Raw genomic sequence first — 26,680 nt, 5'->3', positions numbered from 1 at the left:
TGGCGAGAAATCTTGGCCAGTACTTGTATTCAAGTTTTTCTAATGTTGAGTATAATGTTGGAATAAACAAACATAAAATGTAGGAACAAGAAATTCTGTAAGACAATTGTCATTTTAATAGATTTTTATAAGAACATTAATCACAAACGCTCACAGGTTCACCAAGTATGGAGAATCTGGCCCTTATTTCAAGGTTTGTAGAATATTTCCATTAGAATAAATCTGCAAAAGTTAAAAGCCATTTAAAATACTCTAAGTCTTTTCACTTACCTGGTTATGTGAATATGTCCCTGAAATGTAGTACATTAATTTCCACTAAGTTCAGTGACACTGGTGAAGGCAGACAGACTGAACCATTCCAGCTGTTTTCCTCAACAACAACAATAGCATGACTCCAAATTGACTAGCTTTATTTGTTAGTAACCTTTCATTTTTCCTCTCATGCAAATAATAGAAATTACAAATTTCTGGTAAATTTCTGAAGAAATCGTTAATAAACAGAAAATTAACCAAAGGCATTATCTGCTCCTATATTTAAAAAAGACAAGACCAACAAGATAAAACACTGTATATTCCAAATTTAAGTTTAATTGAGGCAGTTGTAAATTATATTAGTGTATTTCTGCCCTTTAACAGATATGAATTATGTTTTATTAGTTTTTAATTTTTGAAAGTTCAAAGTGCTAGCATTTCAGGAGAATGAGATTTTTTAAAAAATCAAGTCCAAAAGGTACACTATCACTTCTGCTGCAGAGATTGGATTCCCGCCCCCATTATTCTCATTCTATTTAATTCACAGGTTTCAGAGTAGCAGCCGTGTTAGTCTGTATTCGCAAAAAGAAAAGGAGTACTGGTGGCACCTTAGAGACTAACAAATTTATTAGAGCATAAACTTTCGTGAGCTACAGCTCACTTCATCGGATGCATCCGATGAAGTGAGCTGTAGCTCACGAAAGCTTATGCTCTAATAAATTTGTTAGTCTCTAAGGTGCCACCAGTACTCCTTTTCTTTTTATTTAATTCACAGCAAGGTTAATAAAACTAAAGCAAAGTAGTATGTTTAAGATTACAAATAAATGTAAAATTGTGGCACAATTTCCACAATTGGCAAAAACAGAACATGTCTAGTAGACTGAAATTAACAAAAAAATTCATAAGCAGAGCTGGATGAAATTCATTAGAATGATCTACATATCTTGAAAGGAACAGCAAGTCTCTGCTGAAAAGTTATCAAAACGCAAAACAACACACATCAAAGAAATTAAATGTTTGCTATGTGGATTGACATACCAGATCAAAAAGCTTGGAATGATTTGAACAATATTTAAGAGTCTGAGGTTTTTCACAAGTGGTGGTTCGCTACCTACATTTAAATCTTTGCTTGCACTTTAACTAAAAGAACATTTTAAGACTTCCTGTGACGTAAGCTAGAACTACAGAATTCCTATTGACATCAAACATCTTATGCAACTCCTCAAGAAAAACTCACTTTAATAGAACTGCTCAAATAGCTGGCGGTAAAACTTAGAACTATATTCTTTTTATGAGGAAGGAAAACGTCAGGAATATGGATTTGAAAAGTATTACTATGTATGTGACGACTTCATCTGACAGGAAAGTAAGGAAGGTATTAGAGAACTGCATTATTTAAAGGTGAAATAGGAGCTTCACATTTCACTCAGTTGAAACAGGCTATAGCAAGCATTTATTAAAAATGCGCAATCATCCTGTCAATACACGTTAAGGTCACAGGATTGAAACAACCTCTAAAATACATCACTTTTAAAGCTGTAGCATTCTTTATTTCAGCTGATTCTCTTTAACAGCCAACCTGCAACACATGGTTGAAATGTACTTGTACAAAATTCAAATAAAAATATTTATATTTAACTAAAACTTTATTTTTAATGCCCAGAAAACAAATTACTCAAAATTATTTCAACAGATAGATTTAAGCCTAATTAGAGATATATTGTATTTGATTTTATTTATGGAAAATTCAATAAAGGAGCAAAGCAACACAAGATGAACATACTTAATACACTATAATTCAAGGAATGGTTGATTATAATAAGAAAAAATGACAATTCTAATTGGCCTCTAATGTATTTCTCCTATAGTAAAAAGGAAAGTCACATATATTTTTAATTAAGTTTGAAAATTATTTGTACAAATCAACTAAATGGAATAAGTTATACAAATACCCTGTGAAATATTTTTAAGGTGTCAGCAACACTGATGTTTCTTTGGAGTAATGTACAAAAGTATTACTTCACATAAAAATGAACAGAATTTACGAACAATAAAGTTTTTAAAATTAACAAAAAAGTATTAGATTCTAGGACTGTACATTAATTTAATTTTCCAGGAAAAAACAGTTTCTTGCCTAAAAAAAGTTACATGGAGCGAATGAAAGAAAATCAAAGGGAATACAAGGAGTCCCAATAGTTAGCTATATAAAATTTTCTATCAGAAAGGTCTTGATAAGCTGAGAACCCATGAGTGTGCATGTTCCCTGGTTTCTTTCAAGTTTTATGCCATGAAATATTTTCTGATAACAGGCCCCATTTCTGTCTGAGCTCCACACCAGTAAGGTTTTAATACTCAGCGTGTGATGAGAGATGAAACCAAGTGTGAACAACTTTCAGGTCCCATGAGTAGGCTGACTATTGAAGCTGTCAGGTTCAATTGCATCATTCGACATTATTCAATGCCCCAAACTGCTCCCTAATTGTTAGTGGCTTAACATATTCAAAACCATTGTTTAGGCTAATGCTGAAATGCCTACAGTTGAGTTTCCATAAAGAAGGGGGAGGGATTTAATTGTAGTTAAACCATTACTGAACTCTCCTTCATTCATGATAGGACAACAAGAATGGGCTGAACAACCAATTCCAAGCCTGTTTCTTAATCACTTTCTATCTAATCAATACACTTCTTCCCTTTTGATTAAAAATATAATCATTGCTAATAGTTTCATACCACAATATTTTGGTGATTCTTTAAAGTAAATGGAAGATAATTTCATTGCCTATTGCAGTCTGGAGATATTTGTCATTAAATGAGGGATGGATTTTTTCTTTAAAATAAAAATGATTTAGTCTTACTTAAGAATAATTGCCTGTGTGCCTAAAATATGAACTGCAATATAGTATATTTAAGGCCACAATAGTATGGTATAATTCTGTTATTTTTTCACATTTTTAATGTAAGTCTTGTGACAGAAAATACTCATAACCATGTCATAATGTCCTGTTTTTTATGAATTATAGCAAATCATGCTGACCAGACAATACTAATCATGTTTCAGCAAACTTTCTAAAGGAAAAAAAAACACTATATAAAACCACGTTGTAGGATTTTTAAAACACACAGTAATTAAAAATAAAGTGCATATTAGTTTTGCTTTTTATTTGGAAGACACTGCAAAATTTCTGGTAGAAAAAGAATATTTCTATTTCAAGTACTGTAATCTAGATTTAACACTGGAAAAGAAAGGAATAATATAGGCAACAATTTATCAAGTGTCACCCAAAACTGGAATCTTGAAACGTGTAGATGTAGGCTGATACCAGTTGAAATTTGCTTTTGGGGCTATCTGCTCTTTTTCTTTATTAAAATGTCTGATAAAACAATGTATGTGACTGTTATCCCTGTTTTACAAATGTCAACAATAAATTCGGCACCAGATTACGATTGGCTCTCTGACAGTATACGGGGTCCACCTATAATTTCACTAGGCAATGAACTCTCTGCTCTATGTTATTAGTGGCCCTCCCCACTTCCAGTTCTGCTAGCTCCTCACATGCTCCACACCATACCATTTAAAGGATGGTTAAATTGCTGCTGTAACAGCAGACACTCCCAGGGAAACCCAGAATAAATTTTGGCTGAGTCAGACAAAATTCCTTATGAGATACTTGCTGCAATACATCACTTCTGAAACTCACCACAAGTGAGGGACATATTTTAAAGGCACAATCTAGAACTAAACTTTCTGTAGAAAAAAAATACTCAGTTGAACTTTCTAGTGTTTTTCTGATAGCCAGAAACACAGCTGGGATTTGAAAACCGAAATTAAAAAAAGGTTCAATGCAATTAAATGCTTCAACATTTATTTCCTAGTGTCACCATATCAAAATTCCAAATGCATGCAATGATGTAGGACATATAATAGAAAGTCTACTAAACTTCTTTTGGACTGAAACTTGTGATTCTGGTGAAAACCTAAGGCCAACACTTTGATTTGTCTTCTTTCAATTTTCATACCGTTTTCACAATAAACCTTAACACAATGCATCTTATTGCTTCTTCAGTGCAAGAGCCTACAGCACTACTGGTGACTGAAGGTGGGAACAGCATGAACTTCCTGCAGCAAATCCCACTTTATCCAATCATTTCTATGTCAGCAGAAGGGAACAAATCAAACACCTACTATAGCCTTACATCCGATGAAGTGAGCTGTAGCTCATGAAAGCTTACGCTCAAATAAATTTGTTAGTCTCTAAGGTGTCACAAGTCCTCCTTTTCTTTTTGCGGATACAGACTAACACGGCTGCTACTCTGAAACCTGTAGCCTTTAGTTATTCCCTCTCTGAAAGAAATATCCTGGCCCTTACTCAGGTGCTTCAAAGCCTGGAAAGTTTTCCATCAATGGCAAAACTACCATTTTATTAACTGGGGCTGACCTATCCATAGGAAAATTTCAACAAGCAAGCTTTTTCACTATTTAATTATTTGAAATAAAACAATTTGACTAGATAATTCTATTAGAATAAGCTAGACAAATGAAAATAGAAGAAACACAAAAGAAGTCTCATACTAATTTCAGAAGTGAAAAAGACAACTTCTCAACAAAGAAGGACATTTCCATTGATGTGCAAATTAAAATATAGATCATGTTTTAACTATATGCAAACTATGAATATCTTTCAATAGTATGATTTGAAATAATTAAACTACTATATTGATTTTTAGAGCAACACAGAGGAGGCAAGTAATTTAAGTAACTGTAACCATGATGAAGACTATCTATAAAAACAGATAACCAAATGCTGATTTGAAGAGAAATAAATTGTTTTGATTAAACTTAGGCAAAAATCTTTCAATTAAATGAAAGAAAACCCTTATATTTCAAACAAAAGCACTCAAATACTCTCTAAGAGAGGCAAGAATGAATACAACTGGGAAACACAGTGGGATTTGAAAGGCAAAATGAAAAATTAATGGCACACCTACAAAAACTAATTTATATCTCTGCCCACTGTACAACAAGGGCACATCAAATGATTAAAAACCACAAGGGTAGAAGGTCTATCTTCTAGTAATGTGAAACATCTATAATCTCAACTGTATTACTGGTTTAACTGACCTCTTCTATGTTAACTAAACTGCATATTCTGTATATTATTAATTAATTCAACTTTAATTGTTTAACAAATGGGCAAATTAACAACAACAATATTTAATGTTGAAATATCACATTAGGGTACAAACTCTTTTGAAGTAAAACTTACACAATTTTTCAAAATGAGGGCCTACAGGTATAATATTCTGGGGATTCTCCATCTCCTTCACAACCTAAATGAAGTTGAGATTTAATTCAGAGTAATAATCTGGATTCCCTTTTACCTCAGTTTGTTCCCTATTCCTTCCACTTCACTACCTCATGGCAGTTAACCAGTATCTGCTTTATAGATTTGATTGTGGTAATATCAAACTTAAAAGAAAATCAGTCGTCCTCAAAACCAAGAATCTATATATTGGAAATCCAAAATTAATTCTTTATCCTGGCTGGCACCAGACAGCAGGATTTGATTTAGCAATAAAACCACTATCAAAATTAGATTTTGCAGTAGTCTTATTTTCTTAATAAACCGACTTGATCCAAGATACGCTAATAATGCTACAAATAATCTGTAATTAAAAAAAACCTCATTCATAATTATTCCATTATATTAGTAGTAATGAGTGAGCTGTTTTTTCAATAAACATTGGTATTTTAAATTCCTAAATAAAGCCCAGTACTCTTTGTGGTTATTCAAATGATGAAACAAACATCCGCAATAACCAAGGCCAAAGAATTACTGCTCTCTGAAGGATGCTTTCAAAATACACTACATTTTAATATGTGGCCTGTAAGCACTTTACATCAGAAATGAACTTTGCAGCTTGAAACAAAGGATTCATTATACAAAGTGATGTATAATATTTTGAAAGTCACACCTAAACATTCAATTTCACCTAAATATTTTTGTTTCCTTTCATTGAATATAGACTAGAAAATTTCACATTTTTCACATTCAGCACCATCACTATTTTCTCAAGCAGCTAAATTGAAGTAGTGCTACATTCAGTTCAACCAAGAGGTCAATGTGCCTCAGTTGCCTGGAGACTGATGGTTGCTACAGCAGCACCAGATAAGCCAAGCTAAATAAGCTTCAGTTTGAAGGCAGAAAGCATTTACGACTAGACTGAAACACAGATGCAGTCGTCTCAGCATGCAGTAGTGTGCAAAATCATGCAAGTGACTATCAGTCTAGCTCCATGTTCATATAAATATATGTAGTCCATCTTATTGAAACAAGAAGAAAATATAAACGGTAAAGATTTTAATTAGACTAAATACTGGATTACTTGCAACTATGATTCCTTTGTTCTTCTAGTTGAGTCACATGTTACAAGGAATTTTCCCTCTGGCTGTAAATTCCTCTTCCACCCTACTCTTCCCCACACCCATACCCAAAATCCTCAATCCTAATGAATGAGAAGAAAAAGTCTTTTACCTAATTTTGCCTGGAAGTAATCAACAATTACTCAAAACAGGTTTGAAATAATGAACAAATAAATTCATACTGAAAATCGTATTAACATGACAGTTTCTTAATATCACTGACTCATGTCAAATCCCCTGAAGTTTAAATATAATTCAATCAGATAAAAATGTGTTTTGTTGAGTTTGGGAGGGAAGTCACTATCTTGCGCTTTCATTTCCTCATAATGCAGAAATCCCTCCTCTCTTACTGTAAAGGGATGACGTGAAATGCCTTCTAAATCTGTCAACATTACCTCCACTACAGAATAATACAAGGTATTCCCCCTTTACCATAAATGCTCTCATCCCCTGAAAGCCTAGGAACTGAGGACAGAGTTCAGGACCTGACATCTGATTCCCACATATGGTAGTGTTTTGAGCTGCCACTAGACATTCAGATCAGCCTGAATATTAACAATTTAATTTCCCAGATAAAGACCATGTCAAACCAGAGTTAAGGCTGAGTACATAGCAGTAATTTAAGGGTAAAAATGTGACAGAGATTTTATAATTACACCAGAAACAAACACTAAAAACACAGGAAATAAAGAGGAAAGGTTAAATTTAGAAGAAATCCAAACAAGTTCAGACATGGACATGCACCCCAAACCTTAACTCTGCCCTGCTGCAACGCTATACAAGAACCATACAATTATGATTACATTACAGCATAATAGTGTCCGTACTCCCAGATTAGATTAAAAGGATTTTTTTTTTTTTTTAAAAAGTACTTTGCTCATGGTATTTCTGCAGGGTCGAGTTAAGGCTGTTTGGGTGTTTTAACTGTACTTTGTATTTGTATTGACCTAAATGATGGCTCTTCCTATAGAGTAATAGCATTTGCTGACACCACCATAATTGGAAATATTGTTAGGAAAATAGAAAAGCGAGAATTGCCATACTGGATTAATCAATCCAGACCCCCACCTCACTCAATGGGCCTGCTCTGGGGTTTATTCAGAGTTGTGGTATGAATGAGACTGTTGTCTCATTACAACTCTGCCTCTGCACTAGAGTTCCTATGTGATGCTAGGCAAACCATTTAAACCAAGCTTTTCACAGGTGACCATTAAGTGCATGTTCCTCATTTTCTAGATGCCCAACTTGAGGTACCTAGAACTCCAACTCAAGTCAATGAGACCTGTTCTCTGAACAAATAAAGTGCTATAAAATGCTACGTTCTCTGAAAAATCAGGCCATAGGCATTTCAAACTGGACACCCAAAATTAGTGGATACTTTTGACTTTAACGTCTCTGTGTCTTATTTCCCCATCTATAAAATGGGAATAATGCCACCATCATTCTTCTCAGGGGTGCGGTGAAGATAAATTCATTAATTTATGTGAAGAACTCATATGTTCAGATGAGCACCATAGAAACCTCCCCAAGAAAATTAATTTTGTACTCTGAGCAGGAAATAAATGATGCAATAAATAATGCATGGGGCCACACACTGAATGATGAAAATAAGATTAAATATTGCATAGCTGCTCATTCAGTAAGCACCGTCCATCCTGTACATTAAATGAGACAAGGGCCCTGTGGAAAAAATAGTCTGTGATTATGTAAAGATTGTATCATAATACATATGCAGAAAGGGGCCCAATTTAGGTTGTCTGGGCAACCTTAATTTTGGCATTTTCTAACTTCTGAGTGCTTGGCTTTTGCAACCTTAATGTTCCTTCAGTGTATTTTGCCCTCTGTAATATTATACAAAATGACAACGAAGAACTCACTCTTCACCACTGTGTCAAAAATCTGTACACAGTTTTGGTAGTGGAGTATCATGCATTCAACCACTCCTTTGCCCCTTCATCTGCCTGAAAAGGGAACTATATTAATGGGAACTCCGAGATGAAGACACAACACTCATCATGAGAGGTGTCTCAAGTATTTTGTGATTACTTCCAGATTTGGGATGGAAGGGGGATCTCAAACACAGACCTCTTTCCCAAATGAGAGAATACACAATGCCTTCAGTACTGTTCTGGAGCAGGCAGACATGCTGGCACTTTCACAGATACCTTACAATAGAACCTCAGAATTACAAACACCAGAGTTACTGACTGACCAAGTCAGCCACACCCCTCATTTGGAACTGGAACTATGCAAACAGACAGCAGCAGAGACCAAACAAAACAAAAAACAAATACAGTACAGTACTGTGTTAAACATAAACTACTAAACAAAGGAAAAGCAGCATTTTTCTTCTGCATAATAAAATTTCAAAGATGTATTAAGTCAATGTTTAGTTGTTAACTTTTGGATGAACCACCATAATGTTTTGTTCAGAGTTACGAACATTCCTGATATCTTCATATCTCTGAGGTTTTACTGTACTTCTGGATTGACAGAAATAGTCCCTGTATGTCTTCGGCTCCAACTGCTTTATTACCAAGGTTCTTCAGGAAAATCAAATAGACCAAGCCTGTGATACTAATAGTTTCAACTTGGACTTGACAGTTTTGATTCTGAAGGTCTTATACCATATAAGCTTTTTTGTATAAAAATATTCTGTTTTACAAATGTTTGTATTAAAAAGAGATGTAAAGCTGCTACTTAGAGTTCAGATATTTAAAGTGGAGGTCCAATTTGAAAGAGCAATCCTGCACTCTTACCTAATTAGATCTCCTCAGACTCATCTTCTTTGAGGATTGTATCTGCCAGTTAATCTCCTAATACTGCCAAATACTCAAAGAAAGGTTACTCAAACAAAAATATATAACAACTCGTAGTAATTATGTTTGGACACTTCCTCTACTAAAAAATTATAGTGCAGTGCTGCAGGTACAGAACGGCTATTATTTCCTCCTAAGAGTTGGTTTCATTTCAGCAATGACTGATTAAGCCTATATAGAATTTTAAGGATAAAGGCATTCTAAACATTATTGAATCACGGCTTTTGTTTTCCATAATTAAGGTCGAGTTCAGTTTTGCATTTAAAACAGGGATTCAACCATTTTGTTATACACAGACAATACAGCATAGCTCCCCAAAATTATAGCACTTACTCCAAGTAAAGAATTAATCTTCTCATAGTTTAAGTAAATTTGTTAGTTTATGAGTTAAAATTAATTAGAAAATGATTGACTTAAGAAATTTAGTATCTTGTGTCAGACTTTTTTGTCCCAAGTGACCTTGCTAAAGAAATAGGACAGACTCCTCAAACTTCCCATAGAGAGATTTCACTCACTGAAATCCGATGCATGGCTACACTTTAATTTTTTTTTTTATTTCAGGATTAATAGGTTTTTTCCCTTTAATCATTTTTACTATTATTTTTCATAACTGAAAATATTCTTCTTCAGCAGGACCGATGAATAATGTGCTACAGACAAATCTATGAAGAACTGCCCTCATTCAAAATGGCTGACATCTACTGTTCTCAATTGGAGTGAAACTGCCGGTTTCCCTTAAATCAAAGACACACACTTTCAAAATGTTCATGCCTTTCCATCATTCCCAATGTAAGTAAATTCAAACTGCCCTCAGGCAAGATGGTGGCCCTTGACAGTAAAGGTGTTAAAAGTACTTGTGATCCCAGTCAAGACAAACCTTACAAGGGAGGTCAGTCCCCCTTACTAGCCTGTTACCTCTGAAGCTCAGTGATGAAAATCCCAGCTAATGTTTCATCCATTGTTGCTAGATGCAAACCCTATGAGCTTCCCTTTCCATAAGCATGAGAGGCTGTGGACAACGTGCAGGGAGGGGAAATGTGGAAGGAGGGTCTTCCCTAAAGGGGCGGAGTTGCAGCTAGTAGCTGCCTCTCTTCCACTTCTGTCCTTCTACTAGTTGCTCAGTTCAGGGCAGCACAGTAGGGAGGTGGTAGAAGAGAAGGGAACTAGGAAAAAAGCAAACAGAGCAGCTTGGAAGGAAAGAGCAGGGCTCATGTCTCTCCAGCCCTGCCCCCGACCCATTCAGTGTGTTCCGCCCTCCAAGCTGGCCTCTCTCCAATACAGTATCCAGGCCTCCCCACAGCAAGCAAGGAACACATCTCCCTGAAGTCATCAGTCCCTTCTATACAAATGTTTCTATTGCTTTACTTCCCTCCCTCCTATAACCTGACTCACGTGCAGTGCCTGGAGAAAAGGACAACTATGTTGACAATGGTGACATAGTGTTCCTGGTTATGTTTCATAATGGCTGGAAGGTGGAGTTTCCAGTAGAGCCAGAGAGAGAAATTATAGGCAGGGTTTCTGTTCCAAAATAATTTTATGTTTGAGAGAGAGATCCTCTGACCCCTGTCCAACAGATGTTCTCCATCTCCGGGGAACACTGAGGTATCAGAACTTATGTTATGTTTCCTGATATCTGCTGGGAGAGCAATACAGCGGTGCATAGACAATCCAGGAAGTTTTTGGAAAGCGTAGGGGACAATTTCCTGGTGCAAGTGCTAGGGGAGCCAACTAGGGGGAGCGCTTTTCTTGACCTGCTGCTCACAAACCGGGTAGAATTAGTGGGGGAAGCAAAAGTGGATGGGAATCTGGGAGGCAGTGACCATGAGTTGGTTGAGTTCAGGATCCTGACGCAGGGAAGAAAGGTAAGCAGCAGGATACGGACCCTGGACTTCAGGAAAGCAGACTTTGACTCCCTCAGGGAACAGATGGCCAGGATCCCCTGGGGGACTAACATGAAAGGGAAGGGAGTCCAGGAGAGCTGGCTGTATTTCAAGGAATCCCTGTTGAGGTTACAGGGACAAACCATCCCGATGAGTCGAAAGAATAGTAAATATGGCAGGCGACCAGCTTGGCTTAATGGTGAAATCCTAGCGGATCTTAAACATAAAAAAGAAGCTTACAAGAAGTGGAAGGTTGGACATATGACCAGGGAAGAGTATAAAAATATTGCTCGGGCATGTAGGAAAGATATCAGGAGGGCCAAATCGCACCTGGAGCTGCAGCTAGCAAGAGATGTCAAGAGTAACAAGAAGGGTTTCTTCAGGTATGTTGGCAACAAGAAGAAAGCCAAGGAAAGTGTGGGCCCCTTACTGAAGGAGGGAGGCAAGCTAGTGACAGAGGATGTGGAAAAAGCTAATGTACTCAATGCTTTTTTTGCCTCTGTTTTCACTAACAAGGTCAGCTCCCAGACTGCTGTGCTGGGCAACACAAAATGGGGAAGAGATGGCCAGCCCTCTGTAGAGATAGAGGTGGTTAGGGACTATTTAGAAAAGCTGGACGTGCACAAGTCCATGGGGCCGGACGAATTGCATCCGAGAGTGCTGAAGGAATTGGCGGCTGTGATTGCAGAGCCCTTGGCCATTATCTTTGAAAACTCGTGGCGAACGGGGGAAGTCCCGGATGACTGGAAAAAGGCTAATGTAGTGCCCATCTTTAAAAAAGGGAAGAAGGAGGATCCTGGGAACTACAGGCCGGTCAGCCTCACCTCAGTCCCTGGAAAAATCATGGAGCAGGTCCTCAAAGAATCAATCCTGAAGCACTTAGAGGAGAGGAAAGTGATCAGGAACAGTCAGCATGGATTCACCAAGGGAAGGTCATGCCTGACTAATCTAATCGCCTTTTATGATGAGATTACTGGTTCTGTGGATGAAGGGAAAGCAGTGGATGTATTGTTTCTTGACTTTAGCAAAGCTTTTGACACGGTCTCCCACTGCATTCTTGTCAGCAAGTTAAGGAAGTATGGGCTGGATGAATGCACTATAAGGTGGGTAGAAAGCTGGCTAGATTGTCGGGCTCAACGGGTAGTGATCAATGGCTCCATGTCTAGTTGGCAGCCGGTGTCAAGTGGAGTGCCCCAGGGGTCGGTCCTGGGGCCCGTTTTGTTCAATATCTTCATAAATGATCTGGAAGATGGTGTGGATTGCACTCTCAGCAAATTTGCGGATGATACTAAACTGGGAGGAGTGGTAGATACGCTGGAGGGGAGGGATAGGATACAGAAGGACCTAGACAAATTGGAGGATTGGGCCAAAAGAAATCTAATGAGGTTCAATAAGGATAAGTGCAGGGTCCTGCACTTAGGATGGAAGAATCCAATGCACCGCTACAGACTAGGGACCGAATGGCTCGGCAGCAGTTCCGCGGAAAAGGACCTAGGGGTGACAGTGGACGAGAAGCTGGATATGAGTCAGCAGTGTGCCCTTGTTGCCAAGAAGGCCAATGGCATTTTGGGATGTATAAGTAGGGGCATAGCGAGCAGATCGAGGGACGTGATCGTTCCCCTCTATTCGACACTGGTGAGGCCTCATCTGGAGTACTGTGTCCAGTTTTGGGCCCCACACTACAGGAAGGATGTGGATAAATTGGAAAGAGTACAACGAAGGGCAACGAAAATGATTAGGGGTCTAGAGCACATGACTTATGAGGAGAGGCTGAGGGAGCTGGGATTGTTTAGTCTGCAGAAGAGAAGAATGAGGGGGGATTTGATAGCTGCTTTCAACTACCTGAAAGGGGGTTTCAAAGAGGATGGCTCTAGACTGTTCTCAATGGTAGCAGATGACAGAACGAGGAGTAATGGTCTCAAGTTGCAATGGGGGAGGTTTAGATTGGATATTAGGAAAAACTTTTTCACTAAGAGGGTGGTGAAACACTGGAATGCGTTACCTAGGGAGGTGGTAGAATCTCCTTCCTTAGAGGTTTTTAAGGTCAGGCTTGACAAAGCCCTGGCTGGGATGATTTAACTGGGACTTGGTCCTGCTTTGAGCAGGGGGTTGGACTAGATGACCTTCTGGGGTCCCTTCCAACCCTGATATTCTATGATTCTATGATTCTATGTTTCTATGCCATAAAGTACGCATTTTCTGGTCAGCCATGAACACTCCAAATTCCCGCTTAATGTTCTTCCAGTACTTACTAATAGCTTTCATTTAGTGTTGGGATGCATTGGCAGAGCTGTAGGGCGAAGGGAGTTGCAATGCACTGGCAGAGCTGCAGAGTGTAGTGCATTGGCTGACTGGCAGAGGTGGAGGTGAATGGGTCTTGGGGTGCACTACCAGAGCTGGGCATGCCATGCCTCCTTCACCCGAGTTCCCAACCTCTCTCTCCTCTCCTACAATCCATCACTATTTATCTCCCACCCCTCACAGCAGCCCCAAATCCCTCTTCCCCTATTCCACCATTCCTCCGCCCACAAATATTCCTCCCCTTCCAGGAACCATTCACATCTATTCCCCCTCCCAATACTTTGATTACATTCCCCCAAAAATAAAACTGTCTCCGGGGTTTCACAAATTATAGTATCCTCCAGTCATTCAGTTCAAAACTCATTTTGTCTTAGGTGCGGGCTTGTGATTAATTTATCCTTACATATGTTAATTGAAGGGTGAGTTCACAGACACCAAGAGCTCTGTAATTCAGCCAATCGTTAGTTCTCAGTTAAACAGTACAAAACAGTTTTTTGGGAGGGACCTGTAACTCAAGAACCCCTTGGTCAAAGGACCCCACATTTGGGCCACATCAAATTTCAAAGAAATCTGACTATGTAAGTTGAATTAAGAGGACTTAGGAAGGTCCAGCTTTAAACAGATGTCATGATTAAGGCTACGATTATGTCATGGAGGTCACAGAACCCATGACTTTCATAGACCTCCATGACATTTTCTGCTTCAGCCCCAGGGCAGCTCTCAGCTGCTGGTGGCAGCAGGGTCCCCGCAGCTCCCAGCCGCCATGGCAGCAGAGGGACCCCAGACCTCTCTGGCCAGGCAGGTAGGCCCCTATAGCTCCCAGCCACCATGGGCAGCCCGCCGGCTAGGGGAAACCTGCAGCTCCCAGCCGCCAGGGGTACCCACCGCAGCTCCTAGCCACTGCGGCAGCAGTGGGACCCTGGACTTCACTGCTGCCGTGGGACCCCCTGCAGCTGCCTGGGTGGGGGGGGGTCTCCAGAGCTCCCAGCCTCCACAAGTGGTGAGGTGACCCCCGACCTCTCAGCCATGGTGGGAGGGGGAGGACTCCAGCAGACAGCGGGGGATCCCAGAGCTACCAGCTGCTGAACCCTCCTTCCTTCCCATTTTGTCAGGGATATTTTTAATACAAGTCACGGACAAGTCACAGGCTTCTGTGAATTTCTGGTTACTGCCTGTGATCTGTCCATGAATTCTACTAAAAAATATCTGCGACAAAATCTTAGCCTTAGTCATGACGCACCCTAACAATACTGGCAATCTCGTGCCATTATAATGAAATTATGATCCACTTATATATATAAAATCCACTCCCTGGGCCTAACAATTATAACTTCCTGACCAATGGAGCACAAACAATCCTGCTCAATACCAAAAAAATAATTAAGATACTAGAGCATCTGTATACAATCTCTGAGAAGAACAAATAAAAAAAAACATGCTAGACTTCTACAGTTCCCTGTAAAAAACTAACAACCTCACTATAGTAAATTGTGAAAATCTAAGGCCGACTTTGCAAATACAGAATCATTTATCACAAACTAGAGGCGCAAACCAACAGATATAAAGCACAGTCTAAACTCAGAGGAGCAATTGTGTAGCCAGTATGACAAAGAAGAGATCGTGACAGAGACTATTTGTATTTCACTGTCCAAATGCAAAGAAATGCAAGAAAGCTTATTTCCTCAAATTAACAGGAATCAAAGAACTTCTCATCAAAAAACCTGAGAAGGAAAATGTGCCTGACTTTGGGATAAAGAAAAGACAGCAGCATGGTACATACTATGTAGTAACTTGCCACTGGATGAAGAATGGACAGCAATGACAAACACACACACAGCAGATCAACCCTCAAAACACACAATTTATACCTATCTTAAGTGGGTCGTATCCATCTTTGACAGATACTCGAGGGGTCTGTCTTTTTCTAATATTTTGGTAACAGTTGAATAGCTTGTCATGCCAATAAAGTCTCATTGAATGTAACTGTATTGTAAAAAGGAGCAGAGGCCAATCCGAGGAAAGCAATTGCGAGGTGTGAGATGGTATACCAACCCTACACTAGACCAGGAGGGTTTAATGAGGCCTGTGGGTGTAATCAGCTTTGTTTTCCAACACTTGCAATAATTGTCAATCCTGGAGAGAGGAGGTAAAAGAGTAAAAGCCAAGCTCAATGGGGGTTGGCTGGGAGAGTGCGTACATCTCGAGCTAGCTCTGTGAAGGCAGGCCTGACAGGTGTTAGAGATTGCCATGAAGCTGCCTGGGCAGGGAAGGATGATCAGCTGGAGCTAAAACCTAAGTGTCAAAACCTCCTTGGGGCAGATAGGTCTGGTGCAGAACCTTTTTGTTTCTTTTGTTCCTCAACTAGATTGAATCTCCTTTGTTTTGGATCCTACAAGAGCCAGCTGGGGAAGGGATATGAGAAATGCCTACCTACAGGCCACTGTAGGAAGCAGCCCAGGGATACAGCAGAGAGTTAGAACAAACTCTGCTTCATAAAATCTGCTTCATTCAAGGTCCCTGGGCTAGAACCCAGACTAGAGGGCAGGCCTGGGTTCCCCTACCAGCTTGTGTAGGATGGGAGCATGAAGACCACAGAGTCAAGGGCTGGCAGGCCTAAAAGCCTGAAGTTGGTCCAAACCTCTGGTGTGAAGCTACCAGACTGGTGGCACATTGTACTTTCCCGGAAGGGGCAGGACTAAAAGTGACCCGGCCAGAGGGCTGAGTTACAAGAAGTGGCAGACCACTGCAGGGCTGGAAGGGCAGTCAGAAAGAGATACAAAGGAGAGCGTGCTACACCATGCACAGCCACTGGAGGCATGGTGGCCGGTGAGTCATATTGTCTACCGATAGCAGCAGAAACAGAAAAAAGGGTGTGTCAAAAGTTGTTCCAAGTGATGAATTTTCAAATAAACAATGAGTCTGGGAAGCTTTAGACACTTTCTGGTGAATTGTAAGTTATTTTCTCAATCTTTTTCTCTCACTCTTTTGAAAAAAAAAAAAAAAACAAAAAACCTAAAGCATTCACCAGAATGCACATACCACTATTGACAGGTAAATGAATGGTGAAACGCTGATCAATAATTTTTATCCTTAATATTTAGGCCCTACCAATTTCACAGCCATGAAAAACGTGTCACAGACCGTGAAATCAACCCTCTCCCATGAAATCTGATCTCCCCTGCTGCTGGGAGCCTGGGGCTCCTAGCTGCTAGTCTGGCTGCACTGGGGAGAGACAGGAGTTGTCCTTCCCCTGCATGGCCACTCTTGGTAGGGAGATCAGACCCACATCCAGAGGCAGCGCAGGAGCTGGGCTCCAGGCTTCTGTTCCCCTCCCACTGCAGCGCCAGGTGCCGAGCTTGGGGCTTCCGGGGCTTCCTCCCACAGTGGCTTCTGATGGGCAGGGGGCTTTCTCTCCCAGCAGCATCGGCCTAGGCTCTGGCCCCCTCCCCTCCTGCTGCAGCTCCAGGTGCCAAGCATAGGGCTTCCTCCACTTGGGGCTTCCGCTCCTGGAGGCTGCATCTGGGACAGCCCAGGCTTAGGCTTCTGCTCCCTGCTGCTTCAGCCGGGGCAGCTCAGAGCTTCTCTTCCTCCCGCCACCCCGACCCCACAGCCGGGGCAGCCTGGATTCTGGGCTTCTCCCCTCCCTCCCTGCCCGGCTTCTGCCGTAGCTCTGGGTACTGAGCTCTGGGCTTCCTCCCCACAAAGCTCCTGCAGGAGCTGTGGGCTTGAGCTCCTTCCAGCTGCAGCAGGGGCTGCCCGGGCTTGGAGTGTCCACCCACGAGCTGGTCCAGCCAGGGCTCAGAGCATCCACTCAAAAGCCGCTCCAGCCAGAGCTCCGGGCAGTCTGGGCTCGGGGCGTCCACCTGCAAGCCACTCCAGCTGGGGCAGCCCGGGCTTCGGGTATCCACCCCCGAGCCGCCACAGCTGGGAGAGCCTGGGGCTCACGCTCGAGCTGGGACTCATACCTCCCTGCTGCTCCAGCTGGAGCTCAGGGAAACCCAGGCTCGTGGCTTGCACCCCCCTCCCATTTCAGCCAGAGCTCGGGGCAGCCCGGGCTCAGTGCTTTCACCCCCCGCCCCACCACTCCAGCTGGGACAGCCCGGCGTCGGGATGTCTGCCCCCAAGCCGCTCCAGCCCGACATCAGGGAAGCCCGGATTCGGGGCTTCTACCTCCTTGATGCTCCAGCCAGGGCTCGGGGCATCTTCCCCTGCGGCTCCTGTAGGGACTTCTACCCTGGGGCTTTTTCCAGGGCAGGGGCACCCATTTTTCCTAGGGGGCCCGCAAATTGCCTGGGGGTGCCTGCCTTAATCTGTCTTTAGCATGGATTACAAGCTAGGAGCCCTTGGCCGATGGTGCTCCCAGCAGCATGGGGCAGATCCTACCCACCTCCACCTCTGGGAACCTCCTCTAACTGCTGGGAGGGGTACTGCCTTCAGAGCCCAGCTCTTCAGAAGACAGTACAGAAGTGAGGGTGGAAATCTTGGGAATCCCCCTAAACCAACTTTGCAAATCCCCCACAATCCCATTTTGGGTCAGGACCCCCCACAGTTACAGCACTGTGAAATTTCAGATTTAAATATCTGAAATCATGAAATTGACCAATTTTAAAATCCTCTCGCCATGAAATTGACCAGAATGGATCATTAATTTGGTAGGGCCCTATTAATATTCATTGGGTTGTCCCATGCCTTATTTACTGCACAACCTCTAAACCCTGCACTGATTAAATAGTTTTTGTTAGTATTTGTTGGTAACTTTTCATCCGACTGATTTTCCAACAAAAAATGCCCTTTTTGAAAAAATTCAATTTTCCGCAGGAAATTTCCCACTCTTCTGTCAAAAGTGAAATTGACACAAGTTTTCCAGGAGGGCTGCTGGGGCTGAGCGTCCTGGCTCTCAGACTCCTCTCCAGCTCCAGGGTTGGAAAAGCAGAAACCTTTCAGCCTCCCTCCCAACTCTAGGGCCAGAGTCTGAGTGCCCAGGCTCTCTGAATCTTTAGCCCCAAGGCTGGAGAAAGGCTGACAGAGTTTGGGGAAGGCTGAGTGACTGGGTCGTCTAGCTCTTTGGGCAGCTGGGCTGGGCTCTTATCAATTTGGGAGAAAGTAAAACTGACAAGAGCCTTCTAGACAGACAACTAGGAAGCTAAACATTTCCGTCTTTGATGTTCTGTCCTGGTTTGGGAGGAATTTTTTTTATTTTTATTTTTTTTTAAAAGGGATTTCCTTTTTTCTACCAGTTCTAGCTTTTACTACTTCCTGCTTTTCCATAAGGCAGTCATTGCCATAGTATCTGTATTCCTCACAAGCATTAATTAATCTATCTTCACAACACTTCTGTGAAGTACGGTGGTATTATCCTTGTTTTACAGATTGGGAACTGAGCTGTAAAGGTTAAGGGCAAAATGTCCCCTTTGGGCATCTTAATTTCTGAATACCCAACTAAGTCTGATTTTTTCGCAGAGGTGGTATGATCCCACTGCTCCAACTGATTTCAAGTAGAATGGAGAGTGCTGTAAAGTCCTGGACATCTGGAGTTAGAAACAGCAACACTGAAGAGCATACAATTACTGGCTACTTCTGAAAATTTTGGTCTAAATGACTTGCCCAGTATCACATAAGAAATCTGTGGCAAAACCAGACATAAAACATAGTTCTTCAAGTTCTGAGCGATTTAGCAAATTTACAAGACCGCTCTTTCTTTCTGCAGCCCCCTAGTTCATTCACTACACATTTTCCAACATCCTCAGTGTCTGAGGCAAGGATGCTACAGACAAACAGCCTCATTTACTATCTAACACTGCCTGATTCATTATCCAAGTTGTGTACTGAATAAAGCATGGGTTTGTGGGGGGAAAAAAGTAGTATGATTATGTAATTAAATACTCCTAAGGAGTAAAAATAATTAATTTTGGCATTTCCTAACTTGTTAGCATTTCACTTTCCAAACTTTATGCTCTTCTAATTCAACTTTTTGCACTGAATTTCCAAGTTGTGTGCGCGCGCGCGCTGCTTGTGTGTTTTTGATTATTATTATTATTTTTTTTTTTTTTAAAGAAAACTGAAAAACCAGACATTCAAGCACGTGTATCAGTTTATCTGCCTGATAATGCTGAATGAAGGGATTTTGAGATTCTGTGTTTGGATTTGAAGGGGAGTGTAGATTAGTGCTTAAACAAGGAACCAAAAGCTATCACCCTAGGTTTCCATTTAAAAACAACAGTAACAGCACTCTGTATTTACACAGTGGATATTCGCCAGTGGGTCTCAAAGCACTGCATGAAGATGGGTATGCAAAAATAAAATTGTTTATTGTCTAACACTAATGGCCATAATACTTTTCATTTCTATGTTTACCTTATCAATTGTCTGCATTGTGTAACTTCTGATTTATAGTCATTGCTATGAACTCCTCTCCTTTTCCCCATTTGAAAAATATAGTGGGTTATTTTATTTTATTATTGCTGCTTTCACTCCCTTCCCTTCTCAACAGGGACAGTTTTCAACTAGCATAGGCTTCTTTTCTGATTGCAGAATTGTGGCATTTTAGGCAGCTAGTAAAATATTTTTAAACAACTCCTACTCATCATTCAGACTAAGTATTTCCACACAATCACTTTTGCTCATAACAGCTTTCAACTCTGGGAAATTGACCTCTTAGAGGGTCAAATGTTATAGGCAGGGCTGGTAAAAATGCCTATTATTAAGGTTGTCAGATGCTTCCCATTGCATGATCCTTTTCCAGTTGCTTTTAAATTCTCCAACTAGAAAAATTTGAACTGAAATTTTCCAAGATGGGAAATCTTTAATTCTTTTAAACTGAAAAACAATTTGGAATAATATTTTTACCCATCCAAATGCCTGTGATGATTTACCTGAGTTGTTGCAACAGTAGTTACAGAAGATGTAGCTGAAGGTGACAAAGTTCCCACTTGCTGCAAGTGACCAGAAGCCTGCTGAGGTAAATGAGAACTGGAAATGGGAGTGTTAGATCCTGAGCCAGATACCGCATTAGGAAATGATACTGCTACATCATTGCTGCTATAAATACCTGAAAAAAACAAAACAAAAGTTTTTTATAAAATTTCTCTCTTGTATTCATTAGTAGACATGTATATTTACTACAGAAAATTAATCTAGCATGTTAACTAAAAAAAGCTGAAGTTAAGATTATTTAATGCACATTACAGAAAATTACAGTATTAGGATTTAAACATAGTGATAGAAATATTCTAAACTCCAGAATATTTCAAATGTCTAAGAAACACGTGTTCTGATTTAGTAATTAATTTTTCTAAAAATGTGTGTGACAGATAATATAGCTTTTATACACCATATAGAATGCATCTAAATATTAGCACTACCACAATTTGTTGCTAAAATGCTTGCTTTCAAGTGATCCTGTAATCTGTTTACTACTCCAATGAGCTATAGTGCAAGTTGAAATGGGTAAAGAATTGTGCATTGTCTTGTGCAACTGAAAATGAATAATTTAAATGAAAAATGCTTTTCTGAAAATAAAAATCTAACCATTATTGTACTACATACATCATTTTAAAAAAACACAAATGTTGTAAGAGCTTTCTTGAAGTTTAAGAAGGGTTCCTGTGTATTTTTAGAATAAAACTGACAGACAAGTCTGAGCGCAGAGTAGTCAGATTTGATGGGAGAAGTGGTGCTATTCCATTTACTCAAAAACCCAAATGCCACAGAGACTTCAAGAAAAGACACCCAATGTTGGAAGACTCGTGATTAAATCATGAGAGTTGGCATCTCTGTGAATGTTAATGTTCCCATAAGAAGTCTTTGGTTATTGGGAGGAGAGAGATTGGGTCTAGAATTTTCTGCTACAGCCAGGTAGTTCAAAAACATTCCTATCATTGCCAGAAAGACAAGAAACAGCTTAAATTTTTCAGCCATTCCACAGTAGGCTTTTTAGCAACTGTTAAGAACCTTGCAAAATTAGTAGTAGGTTGCTGCACCTCCTAGTTTAGTTTGATTTTAAGATGGAGAATAAATGTTGCAAGATAAAAGGTACTATCAGATAGTATAATACTCATGGAGTGAAAAACTTTATAGTTATTTTTTCAGAAAGACTAGATATAGTTTAATTTGCCAATTCATCCAGCACAGGCTTTGTAATAAAATATACAACAGTTTGACTACTTGCTGTTTCTGCAAAATCGTTTTGGTTTTAGGAGGGAGATGACCTCTCTCAGTTCTTTGCTACACCCTTAAAAGAACAAGATTCTAATACTGTTAGTCACATTCAATAGCACTTTACTCCAGGAATAGTCCCATTGACTTCACTGGGACTAGTTTTGCAGCAAGGTGTTACTGAATTTGAATAAAGGGATTAGAATCTGGCCCTTAATTTAAACCACAGAAATTGTAAGTAGGGCAAGGAAATGTGTTAGGTTATCTTTTGTTTTGGCTTTTGAATTTTCCTATGCTACAGAGGTAGTTTTATTCCTGTTTTTGTAATTATGAAGCTGAGACCAGAGGGGAATCCTCTGTCTTTTAAATCTTTTTATTACCCAATAAAATTACCTTCCATCCTGATTTTGCAGGTGTGATTCTTTCATTTTTTTTCTTTTTAAATAAAGTTCTTCTTTTAAGAACCCGATTGATTTCAGATTTCAGAGTGGTAGCCGTGTTCGTCTGTATCAGCAAAAAGAATGAGGAGTACTTGTGGCACCTTAGAGACTAACTAATTTATTTGGGCATAAGCTTTTGTGGGCTAAAACCCACTTCATCAGATGCATGGAGTGGAAAATACAGTAGGAAGATACACACACACACACACGCACGCACAGAAAGAACATGAAAAGATGGAGGTTGCCATACCAACTCTAATGAGACAAATCAATTAAGGTGGGCTATTATCAGAAAAAAAAAAAACTTTTGTAGTGATAATCAGGATGGCCCATTTCAAACAGTTGACAAAAAGGTGTGAGTAACAGTAGGGGGGAAAATTAGCATGGGGAAATCGTTTTTAGTTTGTGTAATGATCCATCCACTCCCAGGCTTTATTCAAGCCTAATTTGATGGTATCCAGTTTGCAAATTAATTCCAGTTCTGCAGTTTCTTGGTGGAGTCCATTTTTGAAGTTTTTTGGTTGAAGAATTGCCACTCTAATTGAGTGTCCAGGGAGGTTGCAGTGTTCTACGACTGGTTTTTGAATGTTGTAATTCTTGATGTCTGATTTGTGTCCATTTATTTTTTTGCGTAGAGACTGTCCGGTTTGGCCAATGTACATGGCAAATGTATATGGCACATGAGGGCATATATCACATTGGTAAATGTGCAGGTGAACGAGCCCCTGATGGTGTAGCTGATATGATTAGGTCCTATGATGGTGTCCCTTGAATAGATATGTGGACAGAGTTGGCAATGGGGTTTGTTGCAAGGAAAGGTTCCTGGGTTAGTGTTTTTGCTATATGGTGTGTGGTTGCTGGTGAGTATTTGCTTCAGGTTGCGGGGCTGTCTGTAAGTAAGGACTGGCCTGTCTCCCAAGGTCTGTGAGAGTGAGGAATCGTTCTTCAGGATATGTTGTGGATCCTTGATGATGCGCTGGAGAGGTTTTAGCTGGGGGCTGAAGATGACGGCTAGTGGCTTTCTGTTATTTTCTTTGTTGGGCCTGTCCTGCAGTATGTGACTTCTGGGTACTCTTCTGGCAATACTGCTACTCATACCTTCTTGTCAACTGTTTGAAATGGGCCATCCTGATTATCACTACAAAAGTTTTTTTTCTCCTGCTAATAACAGCCACCTTAATTGATTTGTCTCAGAGTTCATATGGCAACCCCCATCTTTTCATGTTCTCTGTATATATATCTATATCTATATACCTACTGTATTTTCCACTCTATGCATCTGATGAAGTGGGTTTTAGCCCACGAAAGCTTATGCCCAAATAAATTTGTTAGTCTCTAGGGTGCCACAAGTACTCCTCATTCGGTTTGTTTGGTTTTTTTTTTTTTTATTGATTTCAGTGTCCTAAAGACAAAGGGTCTGGTCTGTGCTCACATTGCTAAGTTTCAGAGTAGCAGCCGTGTTAGTCGGTATTCGCAAAAAGAAAAGGAGTACTTGTGGCACCTTAGAGACTAACAAATTTATTAAAGCATAAGCTTTCGTGAGCTACAGATCACTTCATCCGATGCATCTGATGAAGTGAGTTGTAGCTCACGAAAGCTTATGCTCTAATAAATTTGTTAGTCTCTAAGGTGCCACAAGTACTCCTTTTCACATTGCTAAGGCAATTGATTGGTATATTATTCTCAAGCCTCCCCAGGTAAGGGAGTGAAGGGCTTGGGGGGATATTTTGGAGGGACAGGGATTCCAAGTGACCCTTCCCTGAATTTTTGTGTAAATCACTTGGTGGTGGCAGCAATACCATCCAAGGACAAGGAAAGGAATTTGTGCCTTGGGGAAGTTTTAACCTAAGCTTGTAGAATATAAGCTTAGGGGATCCCCACATCCATACCCCAGAGTTCAGAGTTGGGGGGAACCCTGACAACTTTGAAGAAACTTTTTCAGGGTTTGAGGTAGTCCAAGTTGGGAGTATTCTTGAGGCGATCTAGACAGGCAAGTCTGTGGACAGAAATCATAGACGTACGTACGTAAACATATTATACCTGATGTCTCTCTTTCTATCTTGAGAAATTTCTCATTTGAGGTTTTGCAAGAGGTCTTTGGTGGAACTCACAACAATGAAAGACAACCCTGCCTCTTAAGGATGGCAAATTTGAATGGGGGAAATATTTTTGGTTTTCTGAGAACAAACAGCAACTACCACACACATGGTTTCAATGCTTTGACTTCACACAGAGACCTATTGTTTAAAAAGCATGTGGTCTACTACAATGTACATGGATTGAAGAGGAAAATGAGAGTGCCTTTTAACAACTGTTTCCTCTAAAATTACAATTAAGGACCATCAAATACACAAAAAGTGATCGGTTTCATATATGAGTAACAAAACTTTTCACCATAGGCCACCACAAGCCTGTCAGGATATGTGCTTTTGTCCTTTAGCACTACAGGAACAAAAGATGGGTTTTCCCATAATGAACTTAAAGTACAGAAGTTATTTGCGGACAGTGAGAATAGGCACTCAACAGCAACAGTATGAAACTCTAGTGGAAGATTGTACTGGTGTTATTTTGATTTCAAACAAGAGGAATACTACACATGATATTTAATTATGAGAACTTTAACTGATGTTATAGGCTCAGTTCTGACTCAGTCTCAGACAGGTGGTGGCAGTGACATTTATTTTCTATTGCAACATGGACAAAATGTATATGATCATGGAGTCAAGGGAATCAAAATGAAACCCTGGTAACAGTCAAAGCATAAGACAGAATGCAGAAATTTGCCTACAAGACCATCTCACCCGCAACAGTATTTCATTTTAAATTTACTTGAGACAATAAGACTGCAGCCTGAAAACTGGGACCACCTTATTTTCTTGTCTGAAAACCAATTTGAAGTTTTAGTTTAGCTGTCTATGAACAAGTAATCAATTGTTTTTGCCTCAGCCTGTGAGCAAGGGAGTCAGAATTTCAATTCCAGGTGCATTTTTGGGAAAAGTTACAGTTTTTCATGTTACCTATTTCTGTCTTATCTGAATTTTGCCTGCCTAGATGTGATATATAACCAAATTATAATCTATTCAAAAATATATGCATTTAATTAAAACACTAATACTGGTAATACTGCAAGGTAAGCAAGGGATAATTACTTACTTGTGACCTTATAACAAGCCAGAACTACCCTTGTTTTCAACAGTTTGGGGCCCTTTTCACAGGCAAACCAGCCTCATTCTCCATCTGAGACCAACAAACAACAACTTTCTGCTTCAGTTCCTTGATGAGCTGGAAGCAAAGGGCTCTCTGAATTTTAAACGTAACAGATATGCCCAAAGAATATGCATATGATAAAAAAATGAGAAAAATTTAGACACAGAAAATATCATCCTCTCTCTAAAAGCCTAAGGGGAGGTGGGTTAGAAATTAGAAATCTAGTCAAATAGTATCTTCAGAAAAGCAGAATTATAGGTAAGTAATTATCTATCCCTTTTCCAAAAAAATTATGTTTGTTAAATTCATTCTAAAAGATTTGAAGTCTCCACAAAACCAAGATTCTACAATCTTATAGCAACAAAAATTGTACAAGACAGTTTGATATAAGCCAGAGAGAGATCATGGAGACTTACAAATCTCCATGCACAACAGGACAAATAGGAGTTGGGAGAACACTGAAGAGGTGTCAATAGATAACGGCAGGTCCATATGGTCTCAAGATGCAACAAAAACTTATTGTCTTCAAGACAGTTGTATAGATGGACATTCCTTAATATAATAGTATAAATTCAAATACAGTACCAGATGCTTGCTAAGCGGTCCAGAGAACATGAGTATACCAAACATAGACAGCCCTTGGAAAAGGGTCAGCTTAATAAAGAATCTACAAGAACATCTTCCACAAGAAAAACCGGTTTGAGAGCGGAAGGTACTCCATCCAGTTGGCTGATAATCTCCATAAAATTGTAGATCACACAATTTGACAAATAGAAATAACATTACAACAATTCTCACTTATCCTGAGGGAACTGGGTTCAAGAGGGGAAGATCTACACTTTCTCCCAACTATCCAGAAAAACCCTTTGGTAGGTAAGCATCAACAGAATCTGATTCCATTCATAACGATTCTTAAACAAATGGCTGTCAGTGTACATATACAGTGACTAGAAGTACAACTAGTCTTTCTTCTGGTACTACTTGCGGTTTTTGCTTTTCTATAAGGCCCATTGTACAAGAACTGCAGAATTAATATCTCAAGTCTTTGTTGATCCTGACTGGCCAGAAGGTCCCAAGGAGTTGTTCAGGATGGATATATTGCCAATGAAGTGAGAAAACTGGAACTGACCTACAGTGTTAGAGAGTATCTGTTACAGTGCATTCAGCCACTTCTTTCTGCTACATCCAAGAATGGTATTTTGGACT

At 40.0% G+C, this 26,680-nt stretch overlaps 1 protein-coding gene across 23 annotated transcripts in view; it reads right to left on the bottom strand.

Moving 5' to 3' along the window:
• Positions 1–26,680, bottom strand: part of MLLT10 (MLLT10 histone lysine methyltransferase DOT1L cofactor) — a 232,649-nt gene that overhangs the window by 26,297 nt on the left and 179,672 nt on the right. For all 23 annotated transcript variants that reach the window (XM_043509429.1, XM_038390658.2, XM_043509425.1 and 20 more), the window contains one exon: positions 20,546–20,721. In XM_043509429.1, the coding sequence (XP_043365364.1) occupies positions 20,546–20,721 (176 nt within the window). The remainder of the gene's footprint in view (positions 1–20,545; positions 20,722–26,680) is intronic.

Source organism: Dermochelys coriacea, chromosome 2, assembly GCF_009764565.3.
Source record: "Dermochelys coriacea isolate rDerCor1 chromosome 2, rDerCor1.pri.v4, whole genome shotgun sequence".
NCBI lineage: Eukaryota > Metazoa > Chordata > Testudines > Dermochelyidae > Dermochelys > Dermochelys coriacea.
Note: the sequence above shows the minus strand (reverse complement) of the source record. Positions and strands in the feature narration are given on the sequence as shown.